Below are 22,262 nucleotides of genomic sequence, written 5' to 3'. Positions count from 1 at the left end.
CTCATCTACTTGAACATCCATGCTTAATTTCTTTCTCTGTTGGCTGTAACTGAATCTCTACCACTATTCGGAAGAAACTGCGACCAAATTATCTACTTGATCTTATTTGGCTAGCGAGCGGGTACCACATAGACCATTGCTATAGCCATTTATCCTCCTAAAATATAACGTGCGTCAGTATTGATATCCTACCATTGCAGCACTCACTCTGGCTGGTAAGTTGAAAAGCGCTACTTTCTTGTGGGACAATTAATAATTGCCTGAGAAATAGAGGAAGGTGGTGTTTGCACTGTTATGGTAGCCCCTTTCCTAAGTCAGTTCAGGAATGCGCTGTGTCAAGGTTCCTTCCCCACTCTGAACTTTAGGGTACAGATGTGGGGACCTGCATGGACACTTCTAAGCTTAATTACTAGCTTAGATCTGGTGTCACTGCCACCATCCAGAATTTTCAGTGTCTGGATCACTCCCTTTCCCCCCGGAACCTTCCCCTCCATGGGTTGCCTTGAGAGACTCCTTCACCAATTCCCTGGTGAGTCTAGATCCAATCCCTTGGATCTTAAAACAAGGAGAAATTAACCATCCCCCCTCCTTTCTCCCACCAATCCCTGGTGAGTCCAGATCCAATCCCCTTGGATCTAAAACCAAGGAAAAAATCAATTAGGTGTTAAGAAAAAGGCTTTTAATTAAAAGAAAGGTAAAAGAAAACCCTCTGGGAGAGATTAGCATACCAGCTACTCTCACAGACAACAGATTCAAAACACAGAGGATGATCCCCTGGGCACAAATTTAGTTACACAAAAAAATACCCAAATAACCAATTTGATTCTACCTCTAATTGCATAAGACAGGTTACAAAGAAATAAACACAAACCTATTTATTCCTTTCTAAAACTTACTACTCTGATAAGAGGCTGGTTCCTTGATCTTTTTCACTCCGGCTGAAACTGAAACTCTAAACAAAGGAAAAAATTCCCTCCTTCCTTTTGAAACATCTTGTTCCCTCATTGGTTCCTCTGGTCAGGTGTTAGCTAGGCTAGGTGAACTTTTTAATCTTTTTACAGGTAGAAGAGTCATTAACCCGTAACCATCTGTTTATGACACGCTGCTTCTCCCTCTTGAGAAGAAAGTTCAGAGTGCAAATAGAGAGGTCTCCCAATCTGCTAGTAGTGCAGCACCACCAGAATACACTTTACTACTTTTTAACAGGGGAAAAAAAAACCCTTAAATTTGTGTATACAGTTTGTGACAGTTCCCACCAGGTCTGGGAAACATGGAGAGAGGCTAAGAGTTAGGGTATGTCTACATCTACAATTTTGTAGCGCTGGTTGTTACAGCTGTATAGGGCCAGCGCTGCAGAGTGGCCACACTTACAGCAACCAGCGCTGCAAGTGGTGTTAGATGTGGCCACACTGCAGCGCTGTTGGGCGGCTTCAAGGGGGGTTCGGGGAACGCGAGAGCAAATCGCGGGAAAGCAGGTCTCCTTCCCTGGTTTTGCTCCAGTGTTCCCCGAAGCCCCGAGCAAGCAGGTCTCCTTCCCCGCATTCCCCGAAGCCCCCTGCAAACGGCGGGGAAGGAGACCTGCTTGCTCTGGGGTGCGGGGAAGGAGACCTGCTTGCTTCCCCGTGGTTTGCTCTCGCGTTCCCCGAACCCCCCTGCAAACGGCGGGGAAGGAGACCTGCTTGCTCGGGGGTGCGGGGAAGGAGACCTACTTGCACGGGGGTTCGGGGAACGCAAGAGCAAACCGGGGAAGGAGACCTGCTTCCCCGCGGTTTGCTCTCGCGTTCCCCGAACCCCCCTGCAAACCGCTGGGAAGGAGACCTGCTTGGGGGGAGATTCGGAGAACACCGGAGCAAACCGCGGGGAAGGATACCTGCTTGATTACCAGAGAGGCTTCCTCAGGTATGCTGGGATACCTGCTTATTCCACGGAGGTCAAGAAAAGCGCTGGTAAGTGTCTACACTTGATTACCAGCGCTGGATCCTCTACACCCGAGACAAAACGGGAGTACGGCCAGCGCTGCAAACAGGGAGTTGCAGCGCTGGTGATGCCCTGCAGATGTGTACACCTCCTAAGTTGCAGCGCTGTAACCCCCTCACCAGCGCTGCAACTTTGTGATGTAGACAAGCCCTTAATCTTGATCTTTTGATCTGTTTTTTATAGGAGTGTGCAAACTTATGCATCTAGTACTCAGAGTATATTTTGTAATGTAACAGTGGTATTTCCTAGGTATTTGTAAAGCAAAGGAATCCCTCTGCAGCCCTTTTTAAATTTCAAAATGAGTAGATTGGTTTAGAGTACATTTGAAATTACTTAAGAAATTATTTGAATCAAAAATAGGTGAATTTAGTTTAAAAAAAATAAAGAAATCACTATTTATGTTTTAGTATTCAGGTTGACCTACTCTACTCGATCCATTTGTATTTTCCGTCCAGATCAGATATCTTAAGAGGGATATAAAATAACAGTTGTGCTGCTCATTCATTATAAGAAAAAGTCATAATGTTCTTGGGAAGTTCATTGTCCCCTATGTGTGGTGGCGTAGTGGTTACATGGCAAATTTATGGTGTGTTTTTGATCCCTTATGTATATGGGTTAAATAACCACTGAAATTAATACAATATTGATCTTTTTTTATTTAACAAAGCTGTGGCTAGATGTGATGTAATTGCATTTTAACTCTTTGCAGTTTGAACATGGTAACACTTCCATTCTAAAAATTAATTTACAGTAAATGTGTTCAAGAAAAAATATGGTGAACTGCCATACGAACTTTGCATAAATATTTTATGGGCAAAATTTCCAAAATTGTAAGAATTTATCCAGATATTTTTTATTAATCTCTTTTGTAGTTCTAGTTAAATCACTGTGCCCAATCTCAACACTTCCACTTTTTTTGTTACAAGTATGGAGTGTTATATTCCTCATAGTAAATATATTCATTAGACTTCTTCTTGTATTCTTGACATAGCTAGATAGTTCATGAATTGCAAAAATAAGTAGGAAATTCCAAAATCCCAGGGAATCCATTTATCTGGAATATCAAATTGTAATTTATAATTGTAATTTGCAATAAAACAATACTTACCTTTTTTTCTTCATATTTCTCCTTAAATATTTGTGCATCTTTGAAGACTTCTTATTTCCACACAACATATGGATCCAGCATACTAATGGCTAGTTATAATCTCATTATGAAGATGGGAAAAAAAGAGGAAAAACATTCCTTGATATTGACTACTACCAAGCTCTGCCCTGTATCCATTCCCCCAAAAAGTACATTGGTGGGATGGGGGAGCTACTTTCAGTATGTCGTGGTCTTGTTTTTTCTAAGGCAATTTTTAGTCATGTATGCAAGCTATTGTCAATCTCTGAAGAGTATTCATAAATGGAAGGGAAATATTTTTAATATATGCAGTATATTAGAAAACCTTTCAATGGGTATCTCATCTTGGAAGAGCTGCTGACATCACTTGGAAATCTTTGTTACGTGTAGAAATAATTTTACTGTTTACATTTTCTGTCTCGTCCTTTGTTCTTAAAGAACATCTGTATGAAATGTACCTGAGCTATGTTCTTTAAATCCTTTGTCATCCTGCATTCAGTGGACCGTTGTGAACCTTCCCACCGCCAAGTAGACAGACTAATGAAATAGATAAGCTTGACAGAACACACAATCTTTCCTTTTATTCAGCTGTCCTTAGTTGTGACTTTCCCAAAAATCTCGTATGGAATTATAATAACTAATGATATATAGAAAAAAAAGGCTTTACAAAGGTGGGAAAGCAGCATTATTCAAATACTAGAAATGAGAAAAATTGGGCACAGAGTTTGTGTTGCCACAGAGTCACACAGTGAACAAGACATCTGGGTTAAATTATGCCAGTCCTGACCTCTAACCAATAGACTACATAATCTACAAAAATTACTTGGTCAGGCTAATGGTCCATTTAGCCCAGTAGCCTGCTTCTGACTGTGACCAATGCCAGATGCTTCAAAGGGAAAGAACAGAAGAGGGCAATCACTGAGTGATCTACCCCCTGTTGTCTGTTCCCTGCATCTGACAGTCAGAGTCCTTAGGGACACTCAGAGCATGTGGGTTCATCCCTGATCACCTGGACTAATAACCATTGATTGACCTGTCTTCCAGGAACTTATCTAATTCTTTTTTGAACCCAGTTATATTTTTGGCCTTCACAGTCTACCACAGCAGTGAGTTCCACAGGTTGACTGTGCATTGTGTGAAGTACTTGCTTATGTGTGTTTTAAATCTGCTGCCTATTAAATTAATTGGGTGACCCCTAGTTCTTGTGTTGTGAAGGGTTAAATAATGCTTCCTTATTCACTTTCTGCATATGATTCATGATTTTATAAATCTGTTTCATATCCATCCTTAGTCCTCACTTTTCCAAGATGAACAGTCTCAATCTTTTTAATCTCTCCTCATATGGAAGCTATTCCATAACCTTAATCATTTTTGTTGCTCTTCTCTGTACTTTTTCCATTTCTAATATATCATTTTAGGGCAATCAGAACTGCATATGGTATTCAAGATGTGGATGTACCAGGGATTTATATAGTGATATTATATTTTCTGTTTCCTAATGGTTCCTAATATTCTGTTAGCTTTTTTGACTGCTGCTGCACATTGAGCTGATGTTTTTAGAGAACTATTGATGATGACTCCAAGACCTTTCTTGAGTGTTAACTTCTAGGTTAGACCCTATCATTTTGGATTTTTTTTCCAGTGTGCATTACTTTGCATTTTCAACATCGAATTTCATCTGCCATTTTGTTTCCCAGTCACCTAGATCATTCAACTTGTTCTCCTTTTGTAGATTGTGAAATGATCAGTGATTGACAGCCATCAAAAAATCTTTATATTGTCTAGTAGGAACAAAAAACCACCATTTGCTTAACAGAAGCATTTCTAACAGTTTATGGCACATGATGCAGTTGTGTAATACGCCCACAGACCAGGACAGTTACTTTAAGCAAATTTAGGTTAAAATATAAATTCAGCTTGTTGGAGGACTGTGAGATTAGTGGAGGCTACGTTATGCTTTGAGTTATTTTTCAAACTTCTATGATCGTGTGTGTGTATCTAGTAGCAAAAGTAATGTTTATGATAAATAATGGTTAGTTATCTTTAAAGTAACTAACCATTAAAAGCTAGTTTTATGTCTTAATTTTTAAGGGATTTCTGTTTAAAATACTCTTTTTGTCTTCAGAGAGTTAAATGAGGACTGCTCTGTTGTTCTGTACAGTAACATGTGAAAGCAGTTAGAATGCTGGAATTGTTTACTTACCTAAATTGTCAGTCAGCAGAGCCAGTACACCAGATTTCTTTGTGGCTTTTAGTGGAAAATGTTAAACACTCACTCTTTCGTCAATTATAGAATTTTTACGTGTGAGCTGAATTAGTCACAAAATTGGCACAAACATTCTAACTGTGATGGCTGCCCAAAAGGCACTCTTTATTTATTTATATTTTTTTTTGCTAGAGGAAGTCGCTTCCAGAGCAGTAGCTCAGTTCACTGGTAAGTGTAACATGTGAGCATTACTAGGCATTTCATCCTGCGGGTCTGCAGTCTGTGCTCGTTAAACTATTGCTCAGTTCGAACGCTGCTGTGGATGTGAACTGTGCTGTTAATATGTTCTATAATGACCAATTCAGGCAGTAGGATTTCAAAGCTTTGCAAGATCATCTTCTGAACGAACACACAATCTAAAAATCAGCGACAGAAAATTGATATATAGTAGTTTACCCTGGAGGAAAATCAGGTTGGCATAGAGACAGACGTTCACATAAAGAAGTTGGCTCAAAGAAGATGCACAGAGTCTCATTTTTTTCCACAGTCTGAATGAAGACTACAACGGAAGCTGTATTCACATGGTGATCAAAAGAAACACTTGAGTGATGAACTGCTGTTGCAGGAAAAGTCTAAGGCAGTAATTCGAGCTCTTCGTGCCTTAGTAGCTTGCTTGTTTTGCGGCAGCATTCTTCCTTAACAGCATTTCTGCATAGTGGGTTCCCTGTTGGAGCAGCACAGCAACTGCCTGATGGAGGAAAAATGAATGCTCTGCATTGCTTGTATCACTGATGGAGTAAAACGATCTACGTTTCTGTCATTTGGGAAATCTGGATTAAACAGGCAATATTCTTATTCCAGGAGTCCCATTGTTCCTTGTGGTCTGACTCATTGCATGCAAATATATTGCAGCTCTGCTGTACATTGCGGAGATTTTTATTACATAGGGAAGAATTCTCAACCTTGGAATATCATGTTGTGAATCATTGCCGAAAAATAGATTGTGTGAAGTATTCCTGACATTAAGACAAATGAAGTTCCAAAATTGCAGAATAAGATCCTGAAACATTTAGGACAGTGGTGTTTATTTTCAGTCATCAGAAAGCGTAGCACTGTAAATTGGAGACTGATCTTGCAAGACTGGCTATAGCTGTGATCATCTCTATCAGAGCAATTGTTCCTTGTTTCATTCTATACAGAATGGTGTCATGTAACCTACAACAATGTTTTCACTGTGTGGATAAACTTATTCTGTATAAGTAGCAGTATTAACAAAAGCAGATTTTCTGGTAAAAGGACACACTATAAATATTTACGATATTGAAATTTCTACTATAATCTAGTCAGAGCTGAGAATATTTTTAGTACATTTTTCACAAATTCATTGTAGTAGTACAGGATGAAACCTTGTTTTTAAAAAAGTGTGTTCTTTTTTTTTAAAAAAGAACATTGTTTGAACATCTCAGGGTGTTAAATGAAATATAGTGGGGAGGAGTCCTTTTTTAAATTTTAAAACACCAGCAATAGTGTTAACAAGTTATGTTTGTGAGTGTATACTTGGAAGGTAAAAGTACTTTCTGTGCTGTCCCAGCTGTGGTTACTACTGTGTTGTTCTGAATACAGTTTTTTCAAACGGATCGAATGAGTCGAGTGTGTATTGTTGTTTTGGAGGAGGTTGAAGATGATTCTCCCACATTTTTTTCCAATCTGCTTCAGGAAAACACATCTGTACGTCCTTCACCTTCTGGAAATGTGTGGGTAAGATATGTCCTCTGTAATAGTGCTGCAAAGGTCTAGTGATGCTTATCATAGGATTTACGTGACTAAGCAAAGTAGCACCTGGGTTATTTTATATGTTGAATGAATAGTTCTTTAGTGAAGTCAAAACCACCTATGTTAAGCACTATGATATTGAAAACTTAGTGATGGAATTAAAACTTATAGGGGCTCCCTTTTTTTGTTGTGTAACAATATTTTTGAAGCAGAGTTAACAAATCTCAACTTTGTTGCTAGTTTTATGATGATACAGTTTTTCCAGAGAGCTTGACAAAATGACATTTGCAGTAAACATTTTCTCTCCTACTCGTTGGTTTATCTGTTCAGTACCACTTTAGAAACTGATGTAACCTTTATAATGTGATAATAAGCTGTGTGTATTTTGAGAATTGGTATAGTATCCAGGGTATCTCAAGCAATATCAGTTGCACCCTAAAATAAAAAGTTATGAAAGTCAGCTTATAGATGTAATGTAGCTGTGCATTCATATCACTTACCAGAAGCGTTGTAGAAATTTGCTTTCTTGAAAACAAAAATTGTTTTACTTTGTCACGTAATTTGCGGTTTGACTTAGATCATGATATCATAACACAGAAGTTTATGATGCTGATTAGGAAATCTAGTTATATTTAGTTATGCCTGTGCGTACGTGTGCCTTTGTTTCCATATCATTCAAATATACTCTGCTTCCTTATTCCTCCTCAAACACATGAGAATTTTTAATTTTACTAATTTACTTAATGTAAAATGAGTTTCACATATATTTTGAATAGTATATAATGTATCCTAGACTAACTGATCTTACTTTGCCACAGGAATTTATTTTAGAAGTCTTTTTCTTTAAACCATTAGTTAAAAACCTAGAAAAATCTAGAAAACTTTTAAAATCCAGTGGTTCATTAGTTTGTGTACAAGCTGGTAAAGTATATTGCAGATGTGGGGAGGGAGGGAAAGGCAGTTAATTGACTTCTTTCAGGCCAAGTTTTGCAATATTACAATAGTTTATTTCATTTTGCTACCCGGAACACCTGCCTTAATCTTTATTTGGTATATGACCATTATGTTGTCATAAAAAAAAATACATGTAGGAGTAATGCGTGGAATGGAATGTTTGTTTTTTAAATACTATTACTTTCTTTTGTTTCAGCCACCATTGGTTCAAGCTATATTTAATGGGGACCCTGATGAAGTTCGAGCATTAATATTTAAGAAAGAAGACGTTAACTTTCAGGTAAAAAGTAATGTACTCTTTAGCTTTGAGACTAAATTTCATTTTGGTACAACTCCAATTCTTCAATGTTCTTATCACTTCAAAATTGTGCTTATTTGCAGATATTTATGAATGTTTTGACTGTTATATAATACATAACTACATAGATCGTGATCCTAATCTTCTTCTTTAGCCAAATCTCACCTTGAAGTTAATAGCTTTGGCTTTGGAAGCACTGCAGTATGAGGGGTTTAAATGTAAAAATGGTCCTGTGGGAGAGAAGGAAGTGAAATTCACTTTGTCTGGATTTTTGTACTAAATTTATTTAATGGAAAAATAATTAATTATATTTCTTACTCTGTGAACTTTTAGACTTCCAATTGCCAATTTCACTGTACAAAAATAACCACAAAGCTTGTTTACATTAAAGCATAAAGTTGACTAGGAAATAGAAATATTTTAGGTCTGTGATGTTTTGTGGAGTCTGTCTATTCATTTTTAATCAAAGGATGCACAAAAGTCAACATAAGTACAGTAAACAGTTGAGAAAATGTACAGACAACTTTATTTAGGCTGAGAACATGATCTTGGGAAGATTTTAAAATACAAATTCTAAAAACAAATATGCTTGTGCATTAATTTAAATTGGAAGCCCTTGTTCTTTTGTTATATAACCCTGCAGTGTTGCAAACCCAAACAGATTTTTTGTTTGTTATATTGAAATGAAGTTGACTTGTCCAGTTTCATTATTTGAGTGAAATACAAAAGTTAAAACCACAAAACTGGTGAAAGGTTAAGTACATCTTCAACTATTAATAATTGAAGGTGTAAGACATCAGTAAGGAATTTCATGTAACGTACAGTTTTTAACTTTGATAGTGTCCCATTAGAAGATAAGCCTTAATCTTCTACTATCACATTTGCTTTTAAAAAACTTACGATTTGCACATGTAAGGACTTAATGCAGCGTTTTCTTTCCTCCTGTTTGTAACTTCCCAAATTGGGTCTAAAGCGACTAGTTGTCCTAAAGCATTAATACTGACCCCTAGATCCGACATAGTTGGATACTATCTAGTGAAACACCAAAAAATTTCTGTGAATAATTACAAAATTGGGAATATATAGACTCTAAAGCAAAAGCTTAATCAAAAATATATATTTTTGTGGCATTTGTTTCTTTTATTGACGCAAAGTGAGATATATCTATGTAGAATAATGTTTGATTTCTTAAAACAAAGTGGTGATTGTTACCACAGTGTCAGTATTAAATGCCTAAAGATCATGACCAGATTCGGCCCCATTGTGCATTTGACAAACATAATAAAATACAAGTATCAGAGGGGTAGCCGTGTTAGTCTGTATCCACAAAAACAACACAGAGTCCGACGGCACATTTAACAGATTTAATGGATGAAGATGAAGAAATGGGTTTTTTTACCCACAAAAGCTTATGCCCAAATAAACCTATTAGCCTTTCAGGTGCCACTGGACTCCTCGTTATAATAAAAGGCAATCTCTAGATTGTGTGTGTATTTTCCAGTCAGACTGGCCCAAAAAATTGAGTGAATCCCTTTTAAACTGTCAAAATTTAATGTTTAGCGTTCATGCTACTAGATAGAGAAATCTGATTATAGGGTATGAAAGAAACTTAAAATTGATTCCCTAATGTGTAAAACCTATTACATATAAGAAAATGTGCAAAGATAGCACCAAATGCATTTTGACAACAAAATAAATACTCTATTGTAAGGCTATCACTCTTTCTTAGTTAATCCTTTTAGTGTCAAGGTTCCATAGTAGAAGAATTCTCAGGTTAGAGGTGGTCTTTCATTTCATGAGCTGCTGTGCATATCAGTGAGATAATAGCAAGATAGCAAATTTTAGTTATGTTCTGGAAAAAGGCTGTTATGAACTAATATTGGATACCTTATCTTGAGTCATAATATCAGCTTAGACTAACAAACTTTCTATTATTGTCAGCACTAGAATTGTAACATAGCAGTGAAAGAGCAACTATAATTTCTCGCACTGGTTTGTGACTTGCAAACAGGTCAATAAAGGTTTTCAGTGCAGGTTTGGAGAGTGCATTGAGCAATGCAGATTGTCGCTGAACTCAGTAGAATTTTTCATATTCTCATTATGCACAATCTAATTGGTGTTCATGGTAACAAATGCTGCTACAGTTATGGTTACATCCAGAGTTGCCATTAAAATCCTGATTACACTTGCTCTCTTAGGAGGGCTCAACCTTTCATACGTGGTCTCAGCCCAAGGATAAACATCTAAAATCTCTTCCAGAACATGTCTACAGTCTTAATATGCCATTTACTTATTTAGGCAGCCACTAAATCCAAAATAGCTCCCTTTCTGAAAAACTTCTAATCTTTGCAAGTGTCTTTGACAGTTTATGGTGGTTTTAAACTATACAAACCCTTTTCTAAAGATGTTTTCTCACTGTGTGAATTAAACCACTTTAAATAAAACTAGAAAAACAAATACCTTAATGTGTCACCATAAGGACTCCATACCTGGGTTGCTAGGAGGATTTGAACTCTGGACTATAAGACATCTCCCACTTGAGTAAAGGAGTAACTATTTTTCTCTATATGAAACACACACTATTGGATGAATTGGCATGTGCTTTACCAGCAGATTAGTTATTTGCTAGGCAGCAGTAAGATGTTGGTGATACCAAATCCTGTATTTTGTTCTTGGATCTGGGAATGGGTGTGATGTATTAGTGGCTAGAGTTGTGGGTGAAGACTAGATAATACTGCTGTATTAGAGATGTGGATTCTCTTCTCAGCTCTTCCTAGAGTGGATTTGTGAAATCTCTCAGTTGGCTTACTTATAAAATGAGTGATTCTGCACTAACAGCGCGCTAACTAGCGTACTGTCTTGGTAAATATATTTCTGTGCACTTCAGTGCCCTTTTTAAAGGAGGGAAGGGCTGGTCAGTGGTTAGGGCACTGGTCTAGGACTTGGTTTACTTGGGTTCCAATCCTTGTTCCATCCCTGCTTGTGACCTTGGGAAAAATCACTTAACCTCTCTGCGTCATACTTCCCCATCTGTAAAATGACTTTAGTAACCTCACAGGGGTTAAGTATCAGAGGGGTAGCCGTGTTAGTCTGGATCTGTAAAAAGCAACAAAGAGTCCTGTGGCACCTTATAGACTAACAGATGTATTGGAGCATAAGCTTTTGTGGGCGAATACCCACTTCGCCAGACACATGTAATGGAAATTTCCAGAGGCAGGTATAAATATGCAGGCCAGAATCAGTCTGGAGATAACAAAGTTAGTTCAATCAGGGAGGATGAGGCCCTCTTCTAGCATTTGAGGTGTGAACACCAAGGGAGGAGAAACTGCTTTTGTAGTTGGCTAGTCATCTATTATATATGCCATCTATTCTAGTTGGCTAGCCATCCATTATATATGTCGTCATCTGCCTGCAGTGCCCCTCTGCTATGTACATTGCCCAAACTGGACAGTCCCTACGTAAAAGGATAAATGGACACAAGTCAGATATTAGGAATGGCAATATACAAAAACCTGTAGGAGAACACTTCAACTTGTCTTGACACACAATAGCAGATTTTAAGGTAACCATCCTACAGCAAAAAAACCTCAGGACCAGACTTCAAAGAGAAACTGCTGAACTTCAGTTCATTTGCAAATTTGACACCATCAGCTCAGGATTGAACAAAGATTGTGAATGGCTAGCCAACTACAAAAGCAGTTTCTCTTCCCTGACTGAACTAACCTTGTTATCTCCAGGCAGATTCTGGCCTGCATATTTATACCTGCCTCTGGAAATTTCCATTACATGCGTCTGAGGAAGTGGGTATTCACCCATGAAAGCTTATGCTCCTATACATCTGTTAGTCTGTAAGGTGCCACAGGACTCTTTGTTGCTTCTCACAGGGGTTGTGAGGATAAATAAATTAAAAGTTGTGAGATGCTGAAACGTTACAGTAATTGGGGTTGTATAAATACCTAAGACAGAAATAAAGAGCAATTTAAGAAAATGCTCAGATACTGTGGTAATGGATGAAAGTATATAACCTAAAATAGATGAAATAGCAATAGAAATGAGTTGAACTCATGGTTACCTGGTTGCCATCTCAGTGCACTAACCCTAGGATATGAGATTTGGTTAGGGAGTGTCTCCGCTTCTTGCAGAATGTTACTTGTACTTGCCTGTGCAGTAGAACGGGCAAGCCAGAAAAGCAGAAAGTTTTGGTATACTTGAGAACCCTGAACATATAGATAAATACGCATGTTGAATATTTTTGCTTTGAGATGCATTTTTAGAATTATTGTAATATATTGGCAATTATTGAATGGCTTGATAGTCAGTTGCTGGATAATTCAATGCATGTCCGCTACGTTAACATGGGTGGGGGTGCAATCTTAGACTTTAGGTCTAACAAGTTGTATAGTACTATATCCTTAATGTAAACTTAATTTTTCACTTTTAATATAGTGTAGCATGTGATACAAGGAAAAAGGTTTTAAGAATTGATCATTTTATGTTCGATAGCTTTTTTGGCTTTGTAACCAATTATTGTTTATATCAAATGGCTATAAATCACATGATCTGCATGGTTCTGTGCACATAGGTTTTTCTTTTTTCAGTAAAACATAATTTTATTATAGCTTAATACGAAAAAGTTAACTGAATTTGTATATTACTTGCTGAGTGAAATATTTGGGTTTCTGAGTTACTCATTGTAAGTAATGAATAGTTTTTGTAGTTTACAAATGCAGTATTGAGAGCTTACCAGCTGCTGTCTTAAATGGGTTAGATCGGTCAGAGCAGTTTTAATTTAATGTTAATTAATTTAAAATGGTATTTGCACACAACAGCTTGTCTACACAAGGGTGCGCTACATTGCTAACACTGATGGAGCTGAACTGGTGCTAGCAAGTGAGAAAGTTTTGTAGATAGCTTATGTAGGGTTCAGCCATGATTTCTGAAAGGGAACTAAACATGATATATTGTTCTGCTTGTCTACAGTTGCAATCAAACCATTTCAGCACCAGTTCAGCTGCACCTTTTGTTAGTGATGGGTAGACTTTTTGGTAGAGACAGCCATGGGTGTAACAAGTCTTCTCTCTGCCTATACTAGCAAGAATACACTGGCATGACTTGTTTTGTGTAGGGCCCTACCAAATTTACAGTCCACTTCAGTAAATTTCACGGTCATAGGACTTAAAAAAATCTGAAGTTTCACAGTTTCAGATATTTAAATCTGAAATTTCATGGTGGTGTAACTGTGGGGGTCAAGACCCAAATGGAGGTCATGAGGGAGTCACAAGGCTATTGTAGGGGGATGCTGTATTACCAGCCTTACTTCTGCGCTGCTAGTGGTGGCAGTGCTGCCTTCAGAGCTTCCTGCAGCTGGGGGAGGTTCCCGGAGGTGAATCTGACCTGGCCCCAACGGCGGCCTGTGAAGCGGAAGAGGAAGTCTCATTTCTCCCCAACCTGGAGAGGACTCACAGCTACAGCTCGGTCCCCAGTCCAGTCCATCCCCAGCTCCAGGCCAGCACTCGGTTTGTCAACACAGCAACCCCTTATCATGGCACTCTGGGGTTTCGCCCACTTCTAAGGCTGGCCAGCCCTTCCCCCCCAGTCCTAAAAAATAGCTGAAAAACCTGTAAATTCTGTCCTCCTGTTGAGTATATACTCTAATCTCTCTCTTTTTTAAAGTGGTTATAGTCACTGTATAAAACTGGGGTAATTTCTCTTTTTAAAAAGTGAAATAGCCTGTCCTTTGAGCCATTGACCTGTATTCTGTTTTAATGGCAGGTGATTTTTTAATACATGAATACACTGTAATCGCTATACATTTAAATAAGCTAATAACCTAAAAGCAAAACTTTGGCCCAATTTTGTTTTGGAATAGCCCACTGTTTAAATGTCTGAAAAAACACAAAAAATAAGAAACAAAACCCGAAAAGCAAAAAACCCACAAGTGAATAGTATTCTGATTCTAAAAATCAACAGTATTTGCAAAAAAAAATTTGTTTTGAAATAAGTGATCTGTATGTAATTTACCCTATAACGTTTATAAGTAAACATTCAAATATTTACCAGACTCTGAATATGCTCACTTTAGCACAGAAATGTTTAGAATTCCAAACAGATTAAGTGATGTACCACCTTTTCCACAAAATGTTAATAGTGTTTATTAAATGCAATTGGTATTTTTCAAACTATTTTTTTATTGTTTTTTATTTGGGAAAAATGGTCAACTTAACGGATAACTCTTTTGCTAACCTGGCAAAAAAAATTTAGTAAAACTGCCTCATTCATAGAAGTTTTATACAGTATAAAGATGTTTATATAGTTGAGAGTCCATTTATCTTTTCCAAATTTGGGGAAAAAGTGGATTTGCAGCAGATACTGTGCTTGGGAAAGGACTTTGTATTTATTTGTGTGGTTGAAAATACTGGGATATCTTCTGCTTAAGGAGAGTTAATCTTTATCTATGTTTTTAAATGATTCAGTGATTGGTACCAGTTGTAATAAGACAGTTGCATCCTTTGTTGGGTTGAGTACTGTAGTGACCTTTTGTGTGTGGGGGTTTTCTAAGAAATATTATGAAAATTAAGTGCTAGCGATCAAACATGTTGTAACAAAGGGTACTAATTAAAGTCTCAGATCAGGCTTTTTAAAGAGCTCTGTGCTTGTTATATATAAAAGAATTTAATTGGAATTTCATGTTGCTGTTCCAAGGCATCCATTACTTATTACGCCAAATGTAACCTACAGTACAATGGACTATTAAGTATGAATGGAAGCATAGAAGGTTCACTTGCAACAAAGCATACTGGGGGAACAGAAGTTTTTACTTGCATTAATTTAAATCATAGAATAGAAATAGTAGGCAAAACTGTAGCCAGATGTTCTCTGCAGCAATAGGAGTGAGTGGGCTATGCCAAAATCTTGTAAACAAATGAAGTTCATGGTTATTAGGAAAATTCTTTTATGTAGATTAAGGCTAATGCAGTATTTAAATTTTGACTATATCTTGTACAACATTATTTAAACCAAAATAATCCAATATTTGTGAATAAATGTAAATTGGAATAACATATGAAAAATATACTGTAAATAAGACAAATTACATTTTTCCAGGTATGCCTGAAGTTGGCTGGCATGAAATGTACTATGGAAATAATGTCAAGTATATAAAATGGTCACACAAACACTGATGGATCGTTTTGCATGAATGGTACTTCATGCACCTACGGCAGTTGGTTTGAATTTAATAAACTTGCTATTCACCCTCCTACAGGTACTGTTCAGGCATGCACTGATATCTCAAATGATTTTATTTGGAGAAAAGAAGTAAGTTTGTGTGTTTTTGTTGTTGTTTTTGTTTTTTAAATGGCTGTCTGCCAGAGGGTTTTGTTTGTTAGAAGGAAATATCATTAACGATATTCTCCAAAATTGCAACAAAAACACACCTTTTTCAAGTGTGGCTTTCGTGCATAACATCTCTCAAATTAATGTAAGTTATTGTTACTGAAACCTCAAGCTGTTTTATTTAAACACAAATTTAAAATTGATCATTCTCTTTTGTAGTCTTCCAACACTTCCTGATTCCAGGCAGGGGTTCACTGTTGACACTAGAATGGATAGAAGACTTCAAGGGCTGCCTAGCTGTACAAATGCCATGGTGAAAGAGAGTCAGGAGAAATTTCCAAGAATGTAGAGTTCAAGGAGTCTGCCTGTGGCTGACTAGGGTGGGTGAGGTCAGGATTTTCTTGTCAGGAGGCATCAAGAAAGGAAATGGCGGAAGAGAACTCCTCTTTCTCAGAATGTGAGAATAACTATGGATGGGTGCTACCCCATCCTTGCTGCCTCCTTTCGTTCTTTTTTTCTCTTTTCCTGTACAGTCTGGGAGTATTAATACTGCTAATTACTATTTGTAATGCTGCAGCACCTAGAAACCACAGTTAAGAATACTTGTCAGGTGCTATACAAACATAAATAAAACAATCCCCACTCCAAAGAATTCATATTCTTGTATAATGAAAGATACAATAAAGGGAGAACATAGACAAAAGGAAAATATATGGGTGGAAGGATGAGATAATAAATTGAACCATTATGCATAGTAAACCATCTTAACTCACCACTTTCTTAGACTTTATCAGGTGGCGATGCTTTGTAGGCAGCATGGCAGGTACTTGCTTTCCCCAAACTCTTCCTGGGCTAGGGTCACCCTGACTCTGTCTACCAAAGACCTTCCATGTGCTCCCCTCTCCCTTCCCAGGAAATGCCCTATCTCAGATCATATATCTTGTACCACTAGACAGTGTTCTGAAATGAACCTTGAAGTGTTCTGAAGTGTACCTGCTGCCCCTGTCTGGATCCATTAATTGATGGAATCCTGCAAAAGAAGAGTACTGTGAGGTAAAATATGCCTATTTAAAATATTTTTTTTAAAAACAAAATCTAGTCTTGGTTAGGTAGGGGTATATGTGTATGTGGTGGGGTTTTTTGATGTCAATGATACTAAAATGTTCCCACCCCTCATAACACAAACTATACTTCGAAGTCATTCTAGGAGAGGAAAGGAAAAAGACTTTGGGCCACAATGTGAAATCCCCCAACGTACAAACTGAACTGTGTCCCCTTAACTCTCTAGCCTGGGGTGCTTTTTACGTGGTTTTACTGCCAGAACAGCCAACCCTGACCTCCCCATGGAGATTCTCTCCTAGCTAAATACATGAGCACTCTGATGATCGCTCATCAGAGACCCTACAAATTCCTAGTCCTATATATTCCCTCAGAAATGTGTGTCTCTTGTACTGTCCAGCACGCTACTGAAGAATGCAAGGTCATAGAAAGTCTGTCATTTCACCAAAGGAAAATGATAATGCACCAACCAGATTATCCCCTATGAAGTTTACTAGACACTTTAATCCAAACACACACTGGTTAAGATAAAACAATAAGTTTATTAACCTCTAAAAGTTAAGATTTTAATTGATTACAAGTGATAATGCATAAAAGTCAAGATTGGTTACAAAAGAAATAGGTATTAGCTTGCATATTACTCTTAATTTAGCAAGCAAAATATCCTTAAAAGCAAGGGTTTTGTCTCACCATATGTTGTTGTAAATTTCAAAGGCTGGGTCTCTGTTCAGCCTGGGAACACTCCCCCTTAGTTCAGTTCTTTGAGAGTTGTTGATGTCATGAGCAGAGAGATGGGAAGAGGAGAGGTTGAAGTCAAGTGTTTTCCTCCCCCTTTTATAACTCAGTTTCTTATGCTAGAAATGTCTTTTTTGAGTCATGGTGACACATAGCCCATTGTAGATGTGAGTTTTAAAATGTTCCTGTGATGCAGTGTAAACTTCTTGTTTACATCTCCCTGTTGTTGAAGAATGGCCACTTATGCCAGTGATGATTCTTTAACACCTGTCTGGGGTGCCTAGTGTGTCTTTGTCTCTGAAAAAGTAGTTTGGACCTGCCCTTCTAACTCTGGAACATGTTATGTACAATATTGATACACTTATTTTACCAAGAAAATAATGTTCTTCAAGGAGGGTCCGTGTGGGTGCTCCATTTTAGGTGTCTTGGTGCCCTTTGCTTGTAATCAGAGATTTGTAGTAGCAGTGCCCTGATTGGCCACACAATGGCAGCCGTCTCACGCCGTTCCAAGCGGCTACCTAGCATGTGTAGCCAACTGACCTCCAGTTCCTTCTCTATAGCCCTGGGCTTGAGTCAGAGCGACAGCAGCCCCCTTCAACTCTGTAGATAGTCCATATTCCTTCCTTTTCTTGTATCCCCTCTATTCTAGTTAACTTTAGTTAACATTACTTTTAATTTCTTCAATATTAAAAATAAAATAAAATAAAAAAATTTTAGGGTAGTTTTCCCCTTCCGCCAGTGACTGCTTATAAATAGGCTACCCTGTTCTTCTCCAGAGCTGGACCTTCCTCGGGCATACCTGATTCCCCAGATTTAAACACTGCCTGATCTGCTGGCTATTGATACCTATTTCAGACAGCCACACTCAGTGCATTCACTGTATCGGAGAGACTCATATTCCTCAAAAGTGTCCTAATTGTAAAAATCTGACTGCGAAGACACTAAAGGCCAGGGACCTCCAACTTAAATTACTCATGGTGGAGAAATCCCTCAGGCCAGCCTCCGACCCAGAATCCAGGATGCCTCCTGACCAACGGTTGCCAGCAGCAGCCTCAGACAAGGGCTCCACTACCAAGACTGCTTCCAAGCAGGGCCGGCTCCAGGCATCAGCATATCAAGCAGGTGCTGTGGGGCAGCATTTTCAAGGATTCGGCGTCAATTCGGCGGAGGGTCCCTCACTCCCACTTAGAGTGAAGGATCTCCTGCTGAATTGCCGCAGATCGTGATTGTGGCTTTTTTTTTTTGGCTGCTTGGGGCGGCAAAACCCCTGGAGCTGGCCCTGCTTCTAAGGACCCTGTCCCTAAAAAGATGACCAAACACCAGTCTCAGTCATCGTGATCTGAAGCCAAGCTCCCTAGCTCAGCACCAACTGTGCTGAAGAACGTCTTGGCACCTATCATGGTAATAGCACCACTTTCTGCACATACGCAGCTAAGCAAGAACTTGGCGTTGACAGTTCTGATCCTCTCCTCTTAGATTGCACTGCCATCTCCAGCACCGAGCTTCCCAGTACTGCAACTTTTCACTAGACAGGCAGACCTGGCAGTTTCTTCTATGCCAGGGACCACCCTATTCAATACGGACGGTACCCCAGCGAGGCCTAGACCGAGATTGATCATCACCTCAGGAGCCTCAGCGCCACCTCTTTCCAGTAGTAGTGATGATGATGATGATGAGGACAGTGACCCAGAACTGTACACCCCTCGCATCACCAGCGAGTGGTAGAGACACGAGCTTGGCAGCCCCAGTCCTGGCTGCCACCTCCTATGGCATGGGGATAGGTGGATAGCATGTGTAAATACTTCTTATAACATCACAAAATTATGTTATGAAACTCATTACCTCAAAATATTAAGCTTTAGCAGGATTTAAAGAAGAGTTTGAACACTTCACTGGGTTATGAGAACATCCAGAGTTACATTGGTAACATTAAAATAAAGAGGAAAACATGTTTTTGGAAGATACCAATTTTCATGCTTCAGGAGATAAGATAACTTCTAACTGAGGGGAGTTAAGAAGAAGCTTTCCATAGAGGCAGGCCATTGTATAATTCCCTATGGGATGGTTTCTTACCTTTTTCTTCTGAAGCATCTGGTATTGGCTGCTACTGGAGGTAGGATACTGGAGAATTATGGACTACTAGTTTGATCCAGTAAGAGAATGAGCAGTATGCAATATAGGAACTAGGAGGATTCAGTCCTGTGGGTCTGCAGTCTGGTTACATGAACTTTGAGGGCTTAGGAACCCTATTAGTTATTCAGGGGAGAACTAGGAACCCACAACAAATTTTAAACTGCAAAGAATACCTACTGACTTCTGAAGAAAAAAATTGGGTTAATAGTATAGTTATTACAGTAGTCTCCTTTTAATAAAGTTGTGGACTTCCTACTTATTTTCATTGGATAGCTTGGGCTGCTTATTCAAGCGTATCCTGTAGAATGAATAATTAGATATCTTATTTCCCTCTTTATGTGATTCTGGAAATAAGTTGTCTTTTTGCCTCACTAAAATGTAGATACATAGTGTCGGTCTCCAGGCGGAGGAGTTTTTAGGATACTGAAATACAGAACTGTGTAGCCAGCTTATTGACTCTTAATTCTTTAATTGCAAAAAGGTTATTTGTACTTCCATAGATATCTCCAGTGATCTGAATAGATTATCTCCAGTGTATTAAAGTTAATCATAAGAGTTTATCAGCTCTATTTTAGGATTTTATATAGCTCCAATTTATAATAATATCCAAGAGTTGCCAAGGTAAATTTACATTGATGACATAGCAAGGTTCCTAGTGAACTTTATGGTGCCTTCTATCTTTTCTGATTATAGAAAGCTCTACTGTAGGCAGTGTTTTTTGTTCCCTCTGAAACGTCTTGATTATAAATTTAGGGTTGACTTTCTTGCGGGATTAAGCAGTAGAAGAAGCTGGGATACAAAGGATAAAATTCCTTTCCATACCTCTCAAATATAATAGCAGGGGAAGTAAAGAATACTCCACAATCTTTTTTCAGTGACATTTTCCTCAAAGTTTAACTAGTGTACAGTAAATATCTTCCTCTTTAAGTTTTTGTTTAAGATTATCGGACAGACTACGGTTTCTAGACTCTTTGCCTTTTAATATTTGAGTACCACAAAGCAGGCTTATGTTTTACTCAGTTTTGGAACATGACTCTTTATCCTTATTAAGGCCTGGTCTACACTAGGAACTTCAGTATGGCTTCGCCTCTCAGGAGTATGAAAAGTTGACACAGCAATACCAACCTAATCTACGGTGTAGACCAGCACTAGGTCAGTAGAAGAATTCTTCCATCTACCTAGCTGCCGTTTCTCGGGGAAATGGACTACCTATGTTGATGGGAGAAGCCCTTCTGTTGGCATTAGTAGAGTCTACACTGAAGTGCTACAGGAATGTAGCTGCACTGTGTTAAGCATAGACAAGCCTGAAGTAATTCGTATCATTTTAAAAGCTACACCAAACTTAGTGTTCAGTGTTTCCCCTCTTAAAACTTTTCTTTTGGCCAAAGCCCAAACCAGCTGATTAGTTGGGTTCTCTTCTCTCTTCTGCCACTGACTCTTTGTAACTTTGGGTAAGTCACTAAGTTATATGTTTCAGTTCCTTTATTTATAAAATGGAGACAATGTTTCCTCTCAGGAATTACTTTGAGATGCTCGAACTCCAATATCATCTTTTATGTGCTGATACCTTCTTGAATTCCTCACACTTAGGTTTTTGGACTGGATCTTGTCATGACGATGGCCTTAGTAGCACTAATAGGCCTTATGGCTTTGATAGAGCACAGACCTCAGTCTCGTATTATTCAGTCTTTGTAGCTTTCAGCACTGTTGATCACAAGTCACTGCTGAATCACTTACATAGCCTAGTAGAATTACAACATTTCTTTCTTCTTCAACAGGGCCCAGAGGCTGGTAACTGGCAACTCCTTCCCTTCCCAATGTTTCTTTTATATATAAGTCTGGTGGGGATCTGTCCTGTTCTCTGTATCCATATCAGTAAATTCTGAGAGCCTGCCTGCTGATTTTTTTTTTTTTGAAGCACCCTTAGGCACTTTGTTGTTGGCACCCTACTGTATCTTTCCTTTACAACAAACTTTATAGAAAATATAAAAAAGTTGCAGTGCCTATAGGAGAGAAGTTTCTGGATGAAGAATGCTGAAACAACCGAAGTAATATGGATGTGATATTGGTGGGTACTTGCCTTTCCTTCTGTGAGAAACATCTGTCCTCTTATTCCTCCTTCAGCTTAGTAGGAAGCTGTCCTTTTTTGACAAGGAAATAACTACAATGATACATATTTTTATCACCTCCAGGCTAGATTACTGTTGTTCACTATGTCTAGGGTTGAAAGTGGAAGCAAAAGCTCCAGCTTCTGCAGAACTTGGTGGTCTGCTCCTTAGCAGAATGACCTGTCAAGAACACGTGGCACCGGTTCTATGTGCTCTCCAGAGGCTCCCAATTTCTTCATGGTACCAAATCCAGGTTTTGATCATAATCTACAAAACTAGCAGTTCTCAGCCTAGCTGTATTATAGACTGCTTCTTCATCCATGACCTGAGCCAGAGGTTTAAGGAGTCATGAAAAAATTGGATTAAAATTTTATTTTTTTATTAAAAATATTTTTGGAAGATTTGGTACTTGAGCATCCTAGTATATTTTTAAAACTAGAATTCCTTAATAGCAACTGTGACAGTTTGGAGAATATGTCTGTCAATGTATGAATTCCTTTTTGGTTTATGAATAACATTTGTGGTTGGAACTTTCAGTGTGAATTGGAACATGCATTT

The 22,262-nt window shown here is 38.3% G+C and overlaps 1 protein-coding gene across 2 annotated transcripts in view; it reads left to right on the top strand.

Moving 5' to 3' along the window:
• The window catches only part of ANKRD28 (ankyrin repeat domain 28), a 233,907-nt gene that overhangs the window by 60,412 nt on the left and 151,233 nt on the right, over positions 1-22,262 (top strand). Inside the window, exons 1-2 of one of the 2 annotated variants that reach the window (XM_030550866.1) lie at positions 5,599-7,067; positions 8,233-8,316. In XM_030550866.1, coding sequence (XP_030406726.1) covers positions 6,951-7,067; positions 8,233-8,316 — 201 coding nt within the window. In that variant the 5' untranslated portion in view covers positions 5,599-6,950. Of the gene's footprint in view, positions 1-5,598; positions 7,068-8,232; positions 8,317-22,262 lie in introns of those variants that run through there. The other variant, XM_030550867.1, reaches the window with a different exon arrangement.

This window comes from Gopherus evgoodei, chromosome 2, assembly GCF_007399415.2.
Source record: "Gopherus evgoodei ecotype Sinaloan lineage chromosome 2, rGopEvg1_v1.p, whole genome shotgun sequence".
NCBI lineage: Eukaryota > Metazoa > Chordata > Testudines > Testudinidae > Gopherus > Gopherus evgoodei.
Note: the sequence above shows the minus strand (reverse complement) of the source record. Positions and strands in the feature narration are given on the sequence as shown.